The sequence below is a fragment of the Megalops cyprinoides genome, chromosome 9 (genome assembly GCF_013368585.1).
Source record: "Megalops cyprinoides isolate fMegCyp1 chromosome 9, fMegCyp1.pri, whole genome shotgun sequence".
NCBI lineage: Eukaryota > Metazoa > Chordata > Actinopteri > Elopiformes > Megalopidae > Megalops > Megalops cyprinoides.
Window position 1 is genome coordinate 25,609,271 of NC_050591.1, and position 21,617 is coordinate 25,630,887.

Consider the following 21,617-nt stretch of genomic DNA (forward strand, 5'->3'; position numbering starts at 1 on the left):
ATGGTGAATATCATTATGGCTTTGTATATTTTGATATGGGGAATTACATGAATTTGACTAGGTGAATTTTTACTTCTTGCCCCAAACAGAGGACAACAGAAGGAAGTCAGGGTTTATTAAAGGCAATATAGATCAGTATTTGTACACAAGTAAAAATAATTTTTTAACGTGTACTTTTGTGACCATCAAATAAGACCTACGAAAAGATCAGTCTGGTGCTTTGCTCCTCTGAATACTGCTTATCGTACAATTCTGAATGTGAAATGAATGCACAGATGTAGGGCGAAACACGACAATAGTACCCTTTTCATTCCATTTAGACCTCAAAACGTGATGCATTTTTTTCTACTTCGTCCACTCTCTTAATGTTCGCAAATTTTTCTGACTTACAATTACTCTCACTGAGGAAAAACCAAAAAGATCTACAAACAAATGACAATGAGTTTGTGTGCTGTGAGCCTCCCAATCAAAACACAAAACTATTTTACATGTAGCACCTTCCCTTGCACACCATAAGATATGTACAATGAAACAGACCACAAAATTGTTTGATTTTGCAATTCAGGGGCCCGTCTGGTCATATAGTTGGACTCTATTCTACATTCTCTACATTGTCAATGCAGCACACACAAACTGAAGAAATCTTGGGTGGCCTCACAGGAAGGTTACTAATACATTCCCTGCAAACTGTGACTTCTGGCCAGTGCGGCCTGCATCCTTTTAGTAATGAGACCCTGTCCAAGGTGTTCTCCACTTGATACTTACCAAATATTGTGGCAACAGCCAGAGTCAGGAACCCAAGGAGGCAGGTATGTTACACTCACAATGAAATAGACTGTGATTGTTCACACCTATATGCTCCTGTTGTAACTGCCACACTTTTCTCCACATTACAGACCCATTGAATGGATAAAAGAACATGGATTTGTTGAATATGGTCCTTGAAATCATATGGAAAGACCTGCTCTTGTCCCTGCAAAGCTTATTAACTCAGTGTCCTGCCATTTTACCTGCTCGTTTGAGCAGGACAGGCAGAATGCCCACATGGACTATGAAGACATAGACATGAGGACAGCACTCAATAGAGTGTGTACATATTGTAACTCTCAACTGCATTTCTGCTTTTAGACCCCAACATGTATGCATTCTTACCTGCCAGCACTCAGATTGTGGCAGTGATGTTTAATATAGCTAGAGTCAACTGTAAACCATCCATTTGTATTGCAACATGGCTGGCAGTAGAAAGCTTAGTTCTTGAGTGACATAGTTTTCTTGAGACTACCATATCGTAACTCTTTTTCACACTCGGATATGATCATGCTGGAATGGGGAGATTAACAAATGTCACACTTTTGCACTGGAAATGCTTTGAACTCTCAAGGACATTTGGATGTCTCTATTCTCCAGCAGTGCAAAAAAAAAAAAAAAGCCACAGAGCTTTCTTTTCTCCTTTGTTTCTTACCTCTGTGGAAAGCAAATTCATCTGCAGACACACAAATATGGGCTTATAAATTATTTTACCTTCCCATCATAGGCTTCAGTTCAGTGCCTCTAGAAATAATCCTTCCGCACCTCTGGTCCCTGGCTTCCCGCTCTGTCACCCTTTCTACCTCTCTGCGCTGATCTTGTAGCGCAGGACAAAATAGGCAATGAGTCGGAGGGAGACAAAGAAAATTCCCAGCACGATGAAGTCCAGGTACAGCTTGGCGTTCTCCACATCCAGCTCCTTGAGAATAGCCTCTGATTTCTGGAAGTGACACGTGTCGTCTTTGTCGCAGTGGAGGTCCTCCCTGTTCAGCCCGTAGATGGAGAGGATGACACCCTCAAAGCCGTATCTGCAGAACCAGAGGAGCAGATTTAGAATATGCGCATCATTAGTACGCATTAGTAAATCATTACTCATCATTAGTAAACTGTAGCCATGTTTACAATGTAACGCTACAAAGGCAATGTGAAGAACAGAAGATTTAAAATAATTCACATTTATGGCCTTATTACTGATGCGCTGGAGAACTAACCTTTTTCCCAATTCAGTGACAACATGACAACAAGTTGCTAAAAGGAATGTTCCACTTGCCTGACGTATGAAATGTAAGACATCCACTGGAGGTACTTCGGAATGGTGTCAAAACTGACAAAGAAGCCAGAGAACAGCAGGACGGGGATGGCAGTCACCGGACCAACGAATGTTGCCACCTGAAACACCACCACATCACGTGTGACTCTGGATCAACACATGCGTGTTTGACTGCATTCGCTTTCTGTAGCTTGTAGGTCCACATAGCCACACAGCTACATAGCTGTGGCAGTCATGTTGTAGATGTATTGATATAGCGTGGAAAAATTTGCTGCTGTTCTGACTGTAACTGGTGACAGATTTCAAAGTAAAGTGTAACAGAGATGGGTCTGTTGCACATTTCTAACCATAGCCCTTGCGGTCTGCTTCAAACCCCAAAATATACAATTAGCTTGCCAATCTTGCAAATCAATACATGCTGATTGTAAATAGCCAGAAATATACTGACTATATTTGCAAGCACACATTACTCCAGGTAACCAGGTGGTAATTTTAGGAATTTTAGGAAGCTGTTTACATACATACATTGTGAAATATGATCGCTATTAATATTCTTGTATACATGGTTATCAGAATACCCCATTTAGGCTCTGTAAAAACAGACATGAATTTTCCTAATTATCTTATTAGGGATAACAGCTGTGAAGATGCTGGCTTTTGCTTTACATTTTGTTGTTTTCTCATAATGTCTGCAAAATAGCTTACCGTGAACAATTGTCTCTCCTTTGCTCCAAAAAAGCAAGTTTTGGTAACCATGACAACTAGCTAGTGAGTGAATTATGACCTAAGATACCCTGCAAAACATTTAACATACACAAACGTACAATCAGCTTATTGGAGCAGTACTTGATTCGAGGTGCTTACATGATTCAATATTCTGTTTAAAAGAGGAACATCAATATTCCGTTTGATAGAGGAATATGAAACATGTCATATTCAGGTTTCTCATGACTGGAATAATAGCTCATTAGGTTTCGGTTATTGGAACAAGGTGTTTACATGACATTCTTGAATTTTTGGGTCAACATTGTAATACTAATGTACACGTAAACAAAAACAGTGACTGGTGCTGTCTCCAAAAAAAAAAAAAAAAAAAAATCAAAACCCATTTGTGTTTTTAGAAATTTGAACAGCTCAGCACATTAAGAAATTAACGCAGAAAAAGATAAAGCTGCCAGTGTGCAGAAGGAGATGCTGATGACCAAGAAGGCATAAACCCAGAGGCCTCACCTGTAGTGAGGTTGAGGCAGCTCCAATCAGCAGCCCCAGAGACTGGGCCACCAGTGAAGTCATGGTCCCCAGAGCCAGAAACAGGATGAACCGCACAGGATCAGAGGGCTGGGAAGTCATCCAGTACACAATGCTGCAGTATGCCACCGGGAACACTATCTGTGGGGCAAGACCTCACATTTAAACCGCTCATTCTAGACTGCGACAGGCAATTTGGACACAATCAATTCACATTATGATTTTATTCCAACCATCCATTGACCCTACATGGTACAAACAGCCCCATTTATGTCTAATGTTATTAAATAATCCTAAGAAATGCCAGAAGAAAACAACCCAGAAGACAAAAGGATGATTGAAATATATTACTGTATAACATTATTAGAAAAATCCATTTGTTGATGATGTTGGGAGCTGGAGTGTTGCCAGGTTATGTAATGTTATTGAGGGATTTATCTAAACAGCAGAATGGCTCTTCTTAACCTGTGGGCTGGGGCATTTCTTTGAGACCCAGTGCTCACATTTTCATCTGTTACTTTACCCTTTTCTGGGATTGTTTCAACAGTTCATCTGTGGATATTTTCAAATGTCTATTCAGTCCACTCTGACCCTAGTACAGCCTGACCAACTCTGGCTCCCAGTACATTGTATGATTTTTTTAAAATGGAGATTTAATATTACCTGGAAGGGAACATCAGCCATAGTTTTTGCTAGATAGTAAGCTTTCAGGCTGTACCAGTAGTTCAAATGTTCTCTCAGGAACACACCCATCTCTAGAGGAACTAGAACAGAAACAAGAAAGTGAAATTATATCTTTATTGAAAGACATTTGACACTACATAGCTGCAGAGCTACAGTATACTTGCGGAAACCTATAGCCTTACTCACATGTCAGCACGGTCGGCATGAGGGCGGCAAACATGAGGAACAGCATGGAGAAGAACAAGAACCCGGAATTACTGAGCACTTTCTTGGCCTCATTGCCGATGCCCAAATAGAGAAGTCCAATCAGAAGCCCGATCCCAATGTGAGAGGTGATGCGTAGGTGAGTCAACACCTGCAGGAGAGACAGTTAATTAGGAACCAGGAGCAGTGAGAGGCACTGACAAAATAAGTGGAGTTTATACCAAGAAGAGGGATTTCCATTTGTTTTGCTAAGCCCTTGTGCAAGGTACTCAGCTCTGAGCTGCTTCAGTAAATACATGGGCAGTTATTTTATTTGAAACTTGTTTTAAAAGCAAAAGCTATATCATACTGGATAAGCGCAACTGTTAACCAAATAAGTAATGAACAGCTACAGCCAAATACAGATATACTTCAATATTGTGACAGTATTTTTGTAATATGACTTGTTTTCTGTGAAGAAAGAATACATGGTTTTGTCCATTTGGGCTCTTTTTCAAATGTTGGAAAAGGGAAAGTTAAAAGAAAAATGACGGTACTGTTCTCACATCCATTACACAAAATCTATCTAAAAACATTGGCTATATTAGATTTTTTGTCTTTTGCATTTTCCATCTTGTTCACTGGGTGGCGCACTTTCTCACCGAATCCCTCATGATGCTGAGAAACGTCCTCTTAAACAGGATGCAGAACTGAGTCACACAACTGGCAGAAAAACTGTGGCAGCCTTCAGTGGAGGAGGAGTCCTGGAGAGATAAAGCAACCACATCACGACACTGACTAACCAAGCTGGAGGGTTAGGTACAGTTTGTGCTCTTTATCTGTCATATGATTCACATGCTAACAGCCCACCTGTATTTTTGCTTTGTGTCTTGTAATGTTTATTGCAAATCTTATATCAAATGCATTAATGATTAATGCATTAAATGCATTAATGCTGTTCGATACTGTCTGTACATATAGAGGTTTAAGTGAGGCCCTCTCAGACTGTTCTTTTTTTTTACCTCCTCTGAGGGTTTATGCCAGAGGAAGGGGTTGAGTGCGCTGTCTTTGTGCACCTCCATCTTATAGTCCTTCTCACATTTCCTCTCCTGCAGTGCCTTCACCAGCCTGGCAGTCTGGTCCCCGTACTCCCCTGCGGCCACCTCCATCACTGTGACACAGCAAAGCACAAAGGACTCAGAGATACTGCCAAGGTCACGGAATGTCATGAGTAACTCCTTGTATATGTAACACCATTAAAATATACGTCATTGTCTTATGTATTGCCTTAAAGGTCAGACCTGGTATGAAATGTGTACTTTGCTAGAACAAATGATTGGCATCATGTCAAGAATACCATTTAACTAATTAATTAATTAACTAACATGTTTCTTACCAAAGTCTGCTGGGTTGTGGTACGTTGGGCAGTTGAGCCCAAGCTCCCTAAGGTATGGAACCAGATTAGACACCTTCCCCCGATAGATGCACTGACCCTGGCTCAGGACGTAGAGCTAGACATGAGAGAGAGAACAAATCAACCAAATCAGCGTACTGCTTCCATGATGAATCCCATTAACAAACTTTGCAATCATCGATTCAATCCTGGGCAATTCCATGGTTTACATTACATTACACTGCATGATTGTCATATAGCAGATGCTTTTATCTGGGGTGGCTTACACAGGTTACAATTTTATCCATTTATACAGGCAGATAGTTACTGAGGCAACGGTGGGGTAAGCACAACAGCAGTGTCCAAGTGAGGAATTGAATCAGAGACCTTTCAGTTATGATCTCTGCATCTTACCGCTACACCACACTGTTGCCCAAGGCTTACCTTGTCAAAGAGCTCGAAGAGCTTGGCACTGGGCTGGTGGATGGTGCAAATGATGGTCCTCCCGCCCTGAGCCAGCGCCTTCATTAGGGAGACCACCTGGAAGCAGGATGAGCTGTCCAGACCGCTGCAGGGAAGGCGAGAACATGTAAAGGTCACTGAAGGTGCCACGCAGTTCTGGCTGGTTTTGCATGTAATTTACAATAGGCACAAAGCATCGTCTGTGTGCAAAACATTTTCCAGAAATAAAAATAGCAGAGAACACCTTATTTAGCATTACCCCTGGGTGCTCCAGCCACCAGATAATAATTCCATAACAAGTTAATTAGTACTATTCTTTTCTTTTTTTATAGTTTTGTGTATTGTAGTCAGCTAAGTACTGTATATTGCTTGTTCAATCTGGGCTTTGAACTGTTTTTCAGTACAGCTACTACAGCCAAGGTTGTGCTTTTAATGCACATTTCCTGACCTTTTAGTGATCCCCATGGATCTTATGTCACTAGAGCAGGTCATCATGCTAATCATGCTGTCAAAATGAGATTAAGGCTTTGACTGGCTGTATCACAGAATTATGAAGCAGACAGGTGACTCAAACAAAGGCTGAGGAAGGACGTGTTTGTCTCACATGCTGTTAGAGGATTGGGCTAAAATAAATCCTCAAAGCTAAGCTTTCAAACAAAAACATGACATCACTACAAACATTAAGCAGCAGAACACTCGACAGAGCAAAAACATGAACTCCTTAAAACTGTTGTAAAATCATGGATGGGGTATGTCAGGTTTTTTAAATGCTCATCATTGTTTAACAGGCTCCAGAGGGGATCCTCCACCTTTCTATGGTGCCTTCAGATCATCTAATCTAGGCATTTGGAGCACAGGTAAAAACATTAATCAATTATATCTCAACTTTCCAGGGACGGGAATAACAATGTTTGACATGACTTGTGTGGATGTTACATTTCATAACAATACATTTAACAGATGCTCTTATCCAGGCTAAAAACAGACCAGTGTGTGAGCAAAACACTGTTCAGGCCCTACCTTAAGTTAACTTGTGCAACCTGACTAGACAAGGGAAGCCCAGTATACTACCATCACAGTACTACACGTAAACTAAACAGCAAATACTACAAGTAGCAGGTGTCAGGGGGCAGGGACTTAGGCGGAACCGAGATGTGGACGCTGACCTGGTGGGCTCGTCAAAGAACATGACAGGGGGGTTGTTGACCAGCTCCAGCGCAATGGCCAGCCGCTTCCTCTGCCCCCCTGAAAGGTTGGATGTGCGTGTCTTGGCACACTCCAGAAGTCCCAGGGCAGTCAGGATCTCCCTCACCTGAAACACAGTACCATCAGACTACCTAAGAAGGGCAATCCCTTTCAAAGTGACTGCCATCTAATCAAATGTCACATCCACCCTAAACAAGAATACAATAGAAGTGGCATCATCATGCTAAATAGCATGGTTCGAAGGTTCGAAGGATAATCGAAGGATTCGAAGGATAATCAGGTATTGATAAAAAAATCAATACTTGATCATTGATTGATACACATGTCATTGTTTATATATAGTGATTGGAGTTTAATCAACTACAGTGTATGAAAACAAATGTTACATATTTGAGGAGCCTAGGAAAAGCATGCAATTGGTTGATATGAGTATAAGTTGAATTAATGGTACTTGTAAGACAGATGTATAAATGTTTCACTTATCAAACCATATACTTTCTGCAGCTATTTATCAGACCATGTATGCCACATGTCCTTTAACAGTGAAGAGAAGTATAATGTCCATTGGCGCGTAACATGCTTGCTCAGAACTGGGTTAGGATGCTCCAGTGGGATGTTCTTACCATCTCTCTCCTGCCCTCGTCTTTTTCCTGAAGCTTGAGGTTAGCGGATACCTGAAAAAGCAGGGAGAGAGAAGCACTGGTTCATGTGGAATAGTGTTATTTTACCATGCAGGTTTTATCTTACACAAAGCTTTGTGTCTTGGAGTAATGTAGGCTGTCTTCAGTTTAATGAGTTTGGAGGAAAATAGATTAGAAAAAAGGAACTCAGCTAGTTAAACTATAATGATCAGTGTTGGCATGAGCAATCAAGAATCATATGACTTCATCATATCAAATGAGCAATCAAATGTGTTTCAGGAAACAACGGAAGTAGACACTGTCCGTATTTACATATGACCTGCCAATGAAATTTATCCAGCTCTCCGTTCTTTTCACACTTGACTGTGACCCCTCCTGTACCATACCTCCTGACCCTCAGCCTCCTTACCATCATGGCTTCCTGCACTGTCAGGTGTGGGAGGAGCATGTCATCCTGCATGATGTAACACGAGACCTTCCGGAAGGAACGGAGATCACGAGGCTGTCCATTGATCAGAATCTCCCCTTTCATTCCCGTCTCTCTGCAAACACAAGACAACATTTTATTATGTTTTCCACCCCCAAAACCTTAACGCATAGTACAGGTAGCTTTGAACTCTAGCAGAACAACTTCAGTGGCAGCCATAGCAGTGTGGCAAAGTGATTAGGGAGCTGTTCTTGTAAACAAAAGATGCTTCAACTGAATTGCTGCAGTAAATATTAAGACATATTAATCAATAATATTTTTAAGTAAGCTGTGCATACCACCCTAAAAAAGGCATCTGCTGAAAAATATGAAAAATATGTAATGTTACATTTATGCTTGATATGGAAAGTGGTTTGACCAGGGAGAATGATTCTAACAGAAAGTTAGGAGTGCTGAAATTGCTCTACATTTTCCAACTTGTTTCTTAGCACAAGGGGTCTAAGCGAACAACTACCTTTCTAATGACTTTTCAGAGTGTTCTACAAGATATTTTCTCTGGTAGCCATTCAGAGTATCTTATTCAATCTACAGCTGAAGAGGAGGTAACTGCCACATTCACTTGATATGAGATGCCTTGTACAGTCAATAGGTATATGAAGAACACTAAGAATGAGGACTTCGCACTCACACTCAATGTGAATTGATCCTCTTCGTTGAGTGATAGATTACATTTCACTGTGTTGTCACTAAAATTGTGAGAATAATATTAATCAAGATTTGTTTGTGGGGTGCAGCCAAAATGCGGTTTTACTTGCCTTTAATATTTAAGGAAGGTGATTTGTGTCCTGTTGTTCTGTATGTTCTGACTTGAACACTTACTTCAGTGGCCTGGGCCTTGTGCAATTACCTACTACACTTACCTGTATCCTGCTAAGATATTCATGAGAGTTGACTTTCCAGCCCCTGAGGGACCCATGATGGCCACCAGACCTCCGCTGCTGAAGTTCCCAGAGATCCCTTTCAGCAGGGTCTTGTAACCTGAAACCCAGAACAAGTGAAGCAGGACCATGAGTTCTTCCCCAGACACAATGGGAAAACCAGCCTTTATTCACAGTGTACCCGTGGGCACCTCCTCCCTAGTCCCTGCTACCCCACTCTAAGAACAGAGACCTCAGTGATCTGATGAATGGGGCACCTGCTGTCTGTGTAAATGGGCGTGTCTTTCCCCCGCGCAGACTGCAGCGTTACCACCCTTTTTAAACCTCTTAATCCCGACTCCTCCCAAACTGTCTCTTAAGAACAGAAGCTGAGTTCACTGAGTTCAACTGTTTGAGAGTTATTTGCATTATGGTTCACTGTCTAATGTAGTAACAGTTTCTGAGAGGTTTCAAGTTTCAGGTATCCACTAATCATATGGGCTGATTTACTTGCAGCTTCAAATTTAACATGTACAGTCATTTATACAGGAATGAATGAAACATTTCCAGCCTTGGTCGTGTGAGGGATGCCACTGGCCGGAATGTCCGACAGTAACCTCCTATTTGTGTAATGGATCTATCAGAATGTTAATCCCGTCTATTGCAGTGGTTACCTAATTGGATTTTCTGTTATAATCTATCAGAGTGATACACAAATACCGCTGCTCTTTTCTCTCCCCTTTAAGTGGTATACCTACTAAACACCATACTGTCTCCCAGCTGGATAAAACATATGTACTCCTATAACATTTATGCCCACCTACACGTAAGCACTGCAACACTCCAGTGATCTAATCATCAGGGAAGGTCTCCAAGAGGCTCCTCACATTGTTTACATGCAAAACAAACTGAAATACTTGAATTGTAAGCATCCCAGTTATCCTACATTGTGATGGCCCTCTTTATAAATGATTGGACTATGGATAGTTGCATCCATGATGCAAGTTTACAAAACATACACATGAGATGTCACATGCTGCAGCTTTAGCCATCAATATTCTCTAATTTCACATAAACTGAGCCTGTCAGATCAAAATAATTAAACAGCATACGAATTGGTTGAGAGCATTGTTTACAATGAACAAGAGCTTTAGCAAATATTCCCTCGATTTTGTTGAAACAAATCTTTAATGGTTCAGACAGTAAAATCTCCTGTTTCGCAAGCGCAGACTGAACTCTACTGCCTGAGTTTGAAACTGGTCCTTTCACTCGACAACAATGACCAGGAGCCCACATCAATTAAACAAATTGGTTTCATTCCACCAGGAACAGGACAGGGTAGGTTGCCCAGGATCCTCACATCACTCCAGTCTTGATTCACGTGGGTGCTGAAGAATTATTCAGATAGCTTCAGGAAAATGCCCCTGTCCTCCATTTGCCTCTGGGGGTACTGTGAGACTATAGTAGATCTCCATGTGTACTGGAGGATTACTCACACCTTGCCCTGTGCTCCCATGTAGGTTTCATGGCTGTTCTTGTGGTAGTGACAAGCTGAGATGCAATGGTGACTGCTACAACTTGGGTGAAAAATGGGCAGATGGACAAAAAGAGTTGTGTTAAAAATTCAGATTGTGTTTGTGAGGTTAAATGTTTAGTTCCTGGCTGACTACCTAAACACTAATCTAACAATCACAAATGAAAATACTGTTGTTGCTTTAACTTCATGGCTGTATGATTAACACTTCAAATCTATGGAGGCATACGCAGCTTTATCTGACCTTTGCTGGAAACTCGCTTCAGCATTTTTGCCCCTCACACTGGAGCTTTTTCAAATGAGGTCACCTTTAAATGCTAAATGCTATACAGGATGCTGCCTGTGGTTAGGCCACATCCTAAAAATTCACACATGATGTGAACAACAAGCGACACACCAACATACCCCATAGCCTTGTTGCTGTAGAAACAACATTATGTTGTCAAACCACAGAGACCATATTCAAAATGCTGGTAATTGCTTAAAGAATGCAGCATACTCCTGCAAGCCAACCGCAAAGCACTTTACTGAAGGAAAATACGGAAAATTGCATTTATTAGGAATGTCAGGTATGCATTTCTACTGGTGATCCAACCTGCATTCTGATATGATTTATTCTTACATGGTAAAACTACCCATTCTTTACTATTCCTGCTGAGATAGGAATAAATTAAGAACCTAGTGCCTACAATTCTCACAAGATCATACACGTGCCAATTTAAGAACCAGGAATTAAAAACTAATTAAACACTACAGCTGAGCAATTTGTATCCCTTAATATTTTCTAGCCAGCAATTAGCCATGGGTTTCTATATAATGAGCAGGATGCATTCCATAATTAGCATACATTACCATAACTAACATTCTCATTGTTTTGCTTTGTTTGAGGCTTTGATGCAATTTTTTATTGAACTGCCCATAATCTGTGTTCTTCTGCAGTGGAGGGCAAATGTATCCTTGTTGTTGAGAAGCATGGGTTTCACCGTGACTTGCTCCCCATAAACCCCTCAGCCTCCATGTCCAGCTTGAGGAATTCCAGAATTCTTTCCAGAATCTCACCTTGCAAGGGTTAAACGAAACCACTGTGTTTTAGCACTCTACCTTTAGAGGGGAAAGTAGAAAAAAGAGAACAGTGGAAAAAGAGAAAGGATCCCGATACTGTATGCATGGCCGGCAGCCTCACCACGCTGCAGAAAAGGAGCACTTTGTTGGGGCTTAAAAGGGAAAGTACGTGTCCGAGCACTGTGACAGCTGTTTTAGCGGCTGCACTATAGTGCTCCACAGACTGAAATACACTGTTAACACTGAGGCAGGCTAAGGAAACGTTGCCTCCTCTGAGAATAATGGCTGCCAGCTACACTGAGGAGCCAGAATGGTTTTGGGAAATTGAGGAAAAAACACCTACCTCCTTACATTTCCTTTCTCAGTCAACTGGTACTGAATTTTGCTGATAGACTTTTCTGACTCACTGTGCTTTGTTCTTTATATCCGCTCATGTTTGTGCATGGTATTTTTGCACCTTACCTCTGGATGCACAGCTCTGTTACGCTTTATTTTAAAAATATTCTTTCTTATTTTTCCTTGCCACCCCTGAAATTAGCCCCAACTGGGAAACAATGCCTTAATATATTATTTTTATAATATATATATAATGCCTCTATATTTCTTGAACAAACTGAAACCACTATTAAATGTACACAATGTGTCTTAACAGCTTGTATTGTCCCCTAAATGCTGCTCTATAGTTTTTACATTTGTTAATTTGTTCTAGTAGCTCTTCCATTTAATCTACAGTACAGAATGTCTACAAAGGCTTTCAACTTCTTATTCAGTTTCTTTTACTGCAGAGACAGTTGTGACTCATTAATGAACATTTGATGTAACTGACACATAGCAAGAAGTAGGTCAAAAACTATCCCAGAAAGGTCCAGCAAAGGAGGAACTTAACAAATACCACAAACACCACATTCAGTTAGTGGCAGTTTACCCTCGCCCACCACAAACACTGGCACATATTCTGGGCCTCAGACGCCACTCTGATACCTATTATCATTCAATCATTGGACGAGATTGCGTTTATTAATGCCCCTTTCATTCTGAGCTCCATGTTTGGCTATGGATAAGCCAGCCCCCTGCACCTGCTCCCCATTTACCCATTGTGGGAAGGCAGATGGCCTGATCTGTTCCTGGATGGTCCAATTCCCTACTCCCCTGATGAGAAATGACATCATGTCAACACTGCCCTCTAAGGTCATGGTGCTCAAGACCAAAGAGCAGAATTCTACTATATGTTGAGGAGAGGCAAATAGTTTATGTCATTGGTTTTTGTTTATTTGTCAAATGTTCTGACAAAGTGTGCCAATAATAGTTCCTTGGTGCAATGCCTAAATAAACATAGCATTTATTATTTAAATGCAATTTTCACACGTATTTACGAAGACATGGCAAAGATATCAACATTATATGTGTATATATCAATCTGTGATCATTTATTTTTCTCAAAACAATGCTAGTGCTTTCACTTAGTTTCCACATATGCCACAGCAATATTTCTGTGCATGCCTGACACAGTGAGGACCCTCCTTGTGAAAAAGTTCTTATCTCTGTGAAACAGCAACACTAACATAAACAGGGGCCTGCGTGATCCCTGCTGTACAACTGACTGCAACATAATCAGCTCTGAGAATGCCTTTGGGCTGGTGTCTTTGCTTTGTGTTGTTCCTCTATGACAGTGCCCAGGAGTCTGCTGATATGCACACACGTCCAGCAGACTGAACAGCCAGCAGACTGAACCTCTCAAAGCATCTGCTGCTTCACATGACAGGGAAAGACAGGGACAGAGAGCTCACTCTGCTGAAGTCACATCAGATGAAGGCCGGTGAGAAAAAGCTCTCAGATTTGCATCTGGGCACGAACACATTGTATACCACGTCTGATGGCCCCACACAGATGGTTCTCTGCCACTGGTTTTTGGGAACACTGCTTAAGTACATGCCAAGTATTCTGTTAAGTAATTCTGTTCCAGACAAACTGAGATAAAGAATAGTCTCCTTTTTTCACATAGTTCTGACAGGACTGAGAGAAAACCTCTGGGGGTGGTCCAGCAGACTGAGTTCTAGCCATCTCACCTTCAGTCCTGCCCTGGTACTGACACACCCAGCAAACATGCCTCCTTGCGGGCAGAAACTTGGGGCCCACTGTGGGCAGCCCACTGTGGGCCGTATGAGGGACCCCCATGTTCAGTTGACCCTGGTGTGTGAGGGACCCCAGAGATGGGTGAAGCATGGTGTGAGGGACCCCAGAGATGGGTGAAGCACTGGTGAGTGGGGCAGCCTGGGATGGGAGAAGTACAGCAAGAGAATGCGTGAGGGACGCCATGGTGTGTGAAGCGCATGGGTGCGCTTCCCGAAGGGGAGGGCAGTGTGACGGAGTGCCGTCACTACGGTTGAGTATGCGCTCTGACTGCCATACCAATGAGCCTGGCACAGGTGGGCATGCCCACAGTAAGCCTACACAGGGGCCTCAAAGGGCAAAACTGCTGTAGGCCCCACATGGGCTAACCCACAGGGGCCCCTATGTGGGGTTTATGTGGGCAAGTCCACAGTGGGTTGCCCACAGAACACCCTCATGGGGGCCCAAAAGGGAAAAACTACCGTGGGCCCCACATGGGCTAACCCACAGGGGGCCCATGTGGGCTTACTGTGGGCAAGACCACAGTTGGGCTTGCCCACATAAACCCCACATAGGGGCCCCAAATGGCAAAACTGCTGTGGGCCCTGCGAGGGCTAACCCACATGGGGCCCATGTGGGATTAGTGTGGGTTTGCCCTGCCCACGTTGCCCCACAGTAAACCCACACCTACCCACAGTGGGCCGGCACGGGCATGTTTGCTGGGCAACTGCATACGTGACTCAGGTGGAGAGATTACACAATATGTTATCCCAGTTCAAGCACTGCCAAAGCTGGAGTCTAGGCAAATTTTTCAAGTTTTTGCTTTTAATTTAATAGGTTTTTATGACATTTCAGAGAACATTTGTGTACAGTAGCTTTAGGACTGTGTGCATTAATCTGGCAGTATTAAGAATAGGCATCTGCCTCAAGGTCTGAGAATCCTATCCCATCATTTAGCAATTAATTACCAAATCAGATTCAGAGTATTAAAACAAGATACCCAAAATGCAAAGAACTAAAATGTAAGTGGTCAGTAATGAAATGTTCTGGACCAGTATCTTCAGTTAACAGCAACATGCAGACATTTCCACTTCTACCCTGTGTGGGTTCACAAGAGGCAAATGCCCTCTGGAGATAATCAGTATGGTGGCGCATGTGTGTTGATGGACTTGGTGGAGATATCCACGACTTATGGGACAGATGGTAAAAGAGGCCAAGATATGGAAGGCTGTGTAGCTTAACAGAGATGGGAAACCTCACTCTTCAAGTAACAAACAAACAGTTACATTAATATCAACATTTCAGAATGGTAGAGGATAATTTTGGTATAATTTAGAAAAATTAGTCAGGTATAAAATCATGTGGGTGTTTATCTTTATGTATAATACAAGCTATAAAATGGGCATGTCACTGTATTTCCACTTAAAAGTTTTACTAATTTTTACAAAGGATTTTTTTTTGTTTAAAAGGAATATTTTATAATATTGACTACATTGGACATGGTTTTGTCTGTCACCTCTAAGCATGTTAAATGTTGTTTGTCAGCTGTTTAATGGATACTGTAGAAGCTATGAACAGTTGTTCACAAAAGCAGATCAATCAGATCTAAAAACACTTTTATTGCCCTTCAGAATGACAGAGCATAGGTCTTTACCACGTAAACCACCAATGTACAGTATATGGACAGAAATTAGAGCGTGAGATACAGCACTAAGGCCTACATGTGATACACTGGTGCACTCACACAGCATCATTTCCTCCATGTCCTAGCAACAGCACAACCAATCAGGGCGACCTCCGTGGAAAGCTCCACCTCCCAGTTGAGGTTATTACAGTTTGTTGACCGATAGTAACCAGAGCAGCAAATACAGAGCACTGGTGCTGTAGATACCTCGTTTTTTTTCCTTCTGTGTTTTTACAAGGATTTATTTGACTGTTCCATGGGTAGGATTTTATTTCAGCACACCAGTGAAAAATACAGGGAAGGTATTTTTCAATGGGTATACATTGTTTGACCAGTGCCCCAAAGTGGAAAAGCAGTAAATACTACACAAATGACAGTGACACCACAAATGACACTGTATCCCTGATAAGCTATTATTATATGTTATTAAAAAGCTCAATCTACAGCACTGTGTGATATCCCCCAGTGTTGTGTTTCTTGAAAAAATATTGACATGTGATATTTGTGTTTCAGAGCAGGGAGAGCTTACAATACACTAATCAATGCAATGCCTGCAGCCTCACTTCTTTTGACCTCCATACAGTGTTTGTTATAACTCTACTAGCTCAGGATCACAAACCAGTCACCTGTTGTGTAGAGCTGTGTTGTGACTTTGTATTAATTGGTGATATGCTGGCCGCAGGCACTATTCACTCAGGTGATGTGTAATGGGAGAGGGCATACTGAGGGTATTCATTATCCTGTCTCCCAGAGGTCACACAGGCCTAATATAATCAAACATTCCATAGGGACTACAGGGATATTTGGACTATAGGACTATAGCTATAAGGACAGATCAAAGCCATTGGCTTTGGAGCACCTGATCTCTGCCACAAAAGAAAAGTCAACTGCTCCGGCTTTCATTATTTAGTGCCAGCAATGGCCGCCACCTGTACCAGTATTCATGTATCTTTCATGGAGACAGTGATCAGCACTCACACTCATTCATTTTGAGTCAAATGCTTACACAAATGCTTTCTACCCTACATCAGCATTGCTGAAGATGGAAGAAGATCATGCTGTTTTATATTTGCATCCTTGTCAGACAGCATTGGTGTAATCCTTCCTGTTCCCAAAACCTCTGCTGACTGGCATTTTCAGGCTCCCACTGCCTGTTGCATTTATTGTAACTTCTCATCTACAGTATAATTTAATGGTGAAATGAACAGAAACAATATTTCAGTTGATAAAAAAAAATCTACCTCTTGATTACTGAAACCATAAATATCCTTGCTGTATTCAATGTGCACACTTCATTGGACAAGAACAATTTTTGAGGCATCAGCTAATAACATTATTCAATCACTGCACAAAAATATTATGTTGTATGCGATCCCCACTATGAGCAATTCAATTTTCAGATATGGTTTCTCAACAAAAATGACTTTAATTATAGCTTCTTCTCTGAGATAAAAAGGGACAGTCATATAAGCAAAAAAGTGGAATGGTTAAACTGAGCTTCATTGACAGTTTTCAGTTGCAAACCATTGTCAGATATGGCTAGCACATAAAAATGTGCATACCGCTTCGGGTTTTAGCACAGTTGGAAACTGTCGTGGAAATCATCAAGAAAAAGAGGCTGGAGCAAATAATTGCTGTAGCTACTGAATTAGCTACAGACTCAGATCCGAGACTAACCACAGTATAAATCCAGCTACTTACCTGATGAATTTTACCTGATCTTATCAAACTGATTTAACTGCCTTAATCAATGTCCAAAATGTAATGCATGTTTGCCTGGGAAAATCAAACAATGAAATGAATCATCTCTTTCCCTTGAGAAGGTATGTATCCAGGAGCTTCTAGAAGGCAGCCTTAATGAGGACACTGCTGCACAGTTAAAACAAAACCCCTCAGGTGACAAGGTACTGAAGAAACGGCAGCTGTGCTGTTACATCAACACACACACCTATAGTACTCTGCCTTGGGACCTGCTGCTTTAGCGATGGAACTTATTTTCCACCTCCTGGGACAGAAAAATGGCCATCTATCCTGCAGATAGTGTGGATTCACTCCAGGTCACAAATTCATTCTGTTCAATTTCTACATACATTGCATCCAACATTGCATCCAGCACCACAATGGACAGTGGGACTGCGGTTTTTGAATGGACCCACCACAAAGTCATTCAAGGTCCCTAAATGGCAGCAACACTTGCTATTCCTAGCTTTGATATAGATGGTGCAGTCAGTTCCACTTGACTGTACACAATACATTATCAACAACAGTAATGCAAACAAGGTGCTGTTTTTGAGGTAATCATGCCTCACCTTTAGGTGAAATAGTCCCTACATAATATGATGTCCAATGTGCAGTATCAGGAAATTCTAATGAAGCACTTACATTTTTAATTTTTGTCACCGGACATAAATGGTGTATAGCATTGTCTGGGATTCAAAGGCATTTGAATAATATTTACTTGGCTTGAATCTCAGTCTCAGAAATAGTCTTTGGTACTAGGCCGATATATGTGCATTCCTGCACATGTACATTATAAATGATGACATGTACATCTCAGTATCAATTTCTAACAGAAGCGCTCTAGGTTTTGAGATATAATAACCAAAATATATATGAGACACAGCATTCCTCTTCTTTCACCTACATCTTAGCATAACAACAGATATTGATATCAATTGAATCACCACCATTGAAAATGTATTCCCTCATGAGAGAGAACTAAAGAAGTCACATTTGATACATGATATGCATTTTTCTTGATTTGAATTTCTAATCATACTGCATGTAGCAGCATAGACACCTCCTCTCCTGTACAGAAAAAGTATAATCAAAGAAATCCAATAACTGTACCTTTTTTTCTCCACCATACTCCCTCAGGGACAGAGTAGGAGAGATCTTTGAATTCAATATTGACTGCTGGCCGCCGAGGTAAGTAGGAAAATCTTTGTGCTTCAGTTAGGCTGTTCTCAACTTTCTTGAGATGCCCTTGTAGTAATGGTGTCTGTTGTGCACCAGCGCCGTTGGACACCGCCTCATCAATGGACACACACACAGTCTTGGGGTCAAGCATGAGGTCAGGAGGGCCATTTGTATTCTGATGACGTAAAGAAAGAGAATATGAATGAATGTGTACGGTTTACAAAGACAATTGGTCGGTCAGACAATGACACAAGCAATACAAGATGGTACCACTCTGAAAGCAATTTATTGATATGACGAAATGTGATATTTTTCGTAGTAGAATCCAAGTGATTCTATATAGTTTGTTCACAGTGGATCCGAAATGCGATAAGAGGTAAGCGGAGGCACTTGAGCATGCGCCAAAACTGATACAGCCCGATCTACTCGCAACAGCAGAAGGCACAGGGGTTACTATCGGACAAAGCTTATTCTTAGATCTGAGAGAGAGAAAAAACAGAACAACAGACATGTGGTCGATTCTAAGTGATTAACACGTTCTAATAGCCTAATGCATCTGTACTGGAAATATTACATGAAGCTCTCTCGTCGAGCACACACAACAAATAAATCAGTCAAGGAAAAATAAACCCACATCCCTTGAAATCAATATAACCGCATTATAAATAAGCTAGATGCTAAAAATGCAAATACTACAATATGAATATGAGCTGCAAGCTCCATTTTGTAGCGCAGCACTCATTATTCAATTTCTTCGTTAAATGCTGATTAAACAACAAAAAACAACAACAAAATAGATGACAGTATTATAAATAGCTGCTAAAATGCAAATAGTGGAACATGAATGAACTACTAGCCCAAAGCTCCAAAAAGCATTCACTTATTACTTGTATACGGCATATTAAAAAATAAAATTCGACGCTATTACTTATGATCATTTTCTGCTTCACGCGGGGTTACTACAGTTCATACTTGAGACCGCTTCCGGAAACAGGTGCGCTATTAGCATCTTAATGATTTGCGACAAAGTTAACATTTCATTAACAGCACCTGCCTCTTACATAATACATGTAAGCATATGCAGGGAGGTAAATTGAAACATGAAATGAAATGTATCAATATCGCTTAATCTTATATCTATTCTTATTCATTGTCCTTGCACGTTTTCTGTCATTACCCATGCATGCCTATTCAAAAACCTCTCATTGCTGTAAGCGGTAAGTCATATTAAGATTTAAAAAATGTTAAGCATTCGTTCTTACCATAATGATGGAGTTGGTGACAACTGTATTGTTAACTGAAAAGGCTGCCATAAGACAAGCCATTCCTTAATTTTATGTAATCACGTTATCCAAACTATATTTCCCTATGTTTCCCTTAGAGCACTGGTTTATCTCCTCGTTATTTTTATTTATTTATTTTTTAATTTTGCTTGTATCGTTACCGTTCTCTGTAACTCCTGTCTATCCCTTTCTCAAACTGAGATCACTCGACGATTGTTTACAAGCAGATAGCCTGCTAGCGAAGTGCAGTGACGTCACAGACTCTGCCGGCCGGCTACTGGAGCCGAGGTGAGTTAAAGGAGGGACTTCGAGGTGAGATGCTCTTCTCCTAAGTCATTTACGCGTGTAGAAGCGATCATGCAGGTTACGCATTTTTGTGTAGTTTTAGATTTTTTTTAAAACAATGTCATTAACGGGGCAACACATAATAATTCTATAGCGTGAAATATGTATAACGTTTGGTAAGCAGTCTCGAGGAATGCCATGCTACGTGGTATCTCTTTTACGAAACTGAGCAGCAGTACTCAGACTATACGAGCAGATAGTTACTCTTGAATGCATATGGAAAGAAACAGTGTTTTTCTTTCTCTGGTGTAGTATGCCTGGTCAAATGCGGATAAAGGAGTGCCAAGCCACTGACGTGGCATAGCTCAGCATCGATACAGTGCAGACAGCGAGGGAACAAAAAAGAACATTAAATTAACAATTTGTCTCTCATACTGTTGACAACAACTGCACGCCCCCCTGAGTTGTGGCTGTACACGTCTTTTTCCGCATAAATTCCCTCGGCAGTATCATGAAACCTTAATACTGGACACATCGTCCTAATTCGATTTTTTTAATGCACACCACATAAATTAACATAGAAAACCGGGGTAGATAACAACATACATCCATCTTAAGTATGAGCATAGAACATAATTTGTGCGCAGAGGCAACTGCAAAGACGAGAGACTGTCTGGCCTGCCCACCACACACGAGTGGCCCGAAAGTCAAGCAGTGTTTCTGCTCCCCCTTGTGGTTGTTTTGGCGCACACGGCCTCCGTGGCACCAAGGATTTACTTATTTTAACTGTAGACGCGCACTTGTCTGCTGAGAAAGAGCACTAATTCACTGCCTAAGATCGTGTCTTAACAGTTTTGTACAGCCGATTTTCTAAGCTGTGACCATGCCTGCCAAACATTACCATTCAGAATAAATTGATTCTTGTCAAAAGCATTTTAATATGGAGAACATAAAAGCACTATATGCTTTTATGTTCTCCATATTAATTTTCATTCATTCATTTATTATTATTTCTCTTGCTATTCATTTTGCAGCTCTGCGTGTTACAGGGGAGCCAGTTTTTTTCCAGAGTGAAAGAGGGACTGCATACCTGGCAGGGAGAATCAGTCACAAGGCCTTGCATGTGCTGTTGCTGTGGCCGTGAGTTCTGAATAGTCATTTTCTGTTCTTTTTCACCATAGCTCTCATGCGTCAACATGCATAATCCCCCAGTGATGCACTGATGTGTCACAGATAAGCCAAAAGCTACAGATGATCAATATGAAATTTGGGGTCTGTTTACTATTATTATTTTTGATGTATTTGCATGGGTTATTTACTGAATGAATATGATGTTGCCAGGATGCCAAAGCTGAACAGAAATCATACAAAGTGGGCATACATTTCCTCATCCAGCCCCAGGCACAGCCTACACTTGTGTCATCACAGTGTTCTTGTGATAAATAGCTGAATATGAAAAAAAGAACAGTTGTAAAACATGGAGAAAAGGTTTGTGATTGTGAT

General features: G+C 41.2%; 1 protein-coding gene across 1 annotated transcript; it reads right to left on the reverse strand.

The window, feature by feature from the left end:
* Nucleotides 1-3: 3 nt before the first annotated feature.
* LOC118782835 (ATP-binding cassette sub-family G member 1) lies at nucleotides 4-20,020 on the reverse strand. The gene is made up of 15 exons (XM_036536426.1): nucleotides 19,809-20,020; nucleotides 18,478-18,721; nucleotides 9,242-9,359; nucleotides 8,304-8,436; nucleotides 7,877-7,927; nucleotides 7,214-7,359; nucleotides 6,030-6,153; nucleotides 5,589-5,703; nucleotides 5,215-5,363; nucleotides 4,855-4,956; nucleotides 4,196-4,364; nucleotides 3,989-4,089; nucleotides 3,308-3,466; nucleotides 2,078-2,196; nucleotides 4-1,835 (listed from the first exon to the last, which is right to left on the reverse strand). The coding sequence occupies exons 1-15, from the start codon at nucleotides 19,869-19,871 to the stop codon at nucleotides 1,607-1,609; spliced, it is 2,022 nt and encodes a 673-aa protein (XP_036392319.1). The 5' UTR covers nucleotides 19,872-20,020; the 3' UTR covers nucleotides 4-1,606.
* Nucleotides 20,021-21,617: the final 1,597 nt, after the last annotated feature.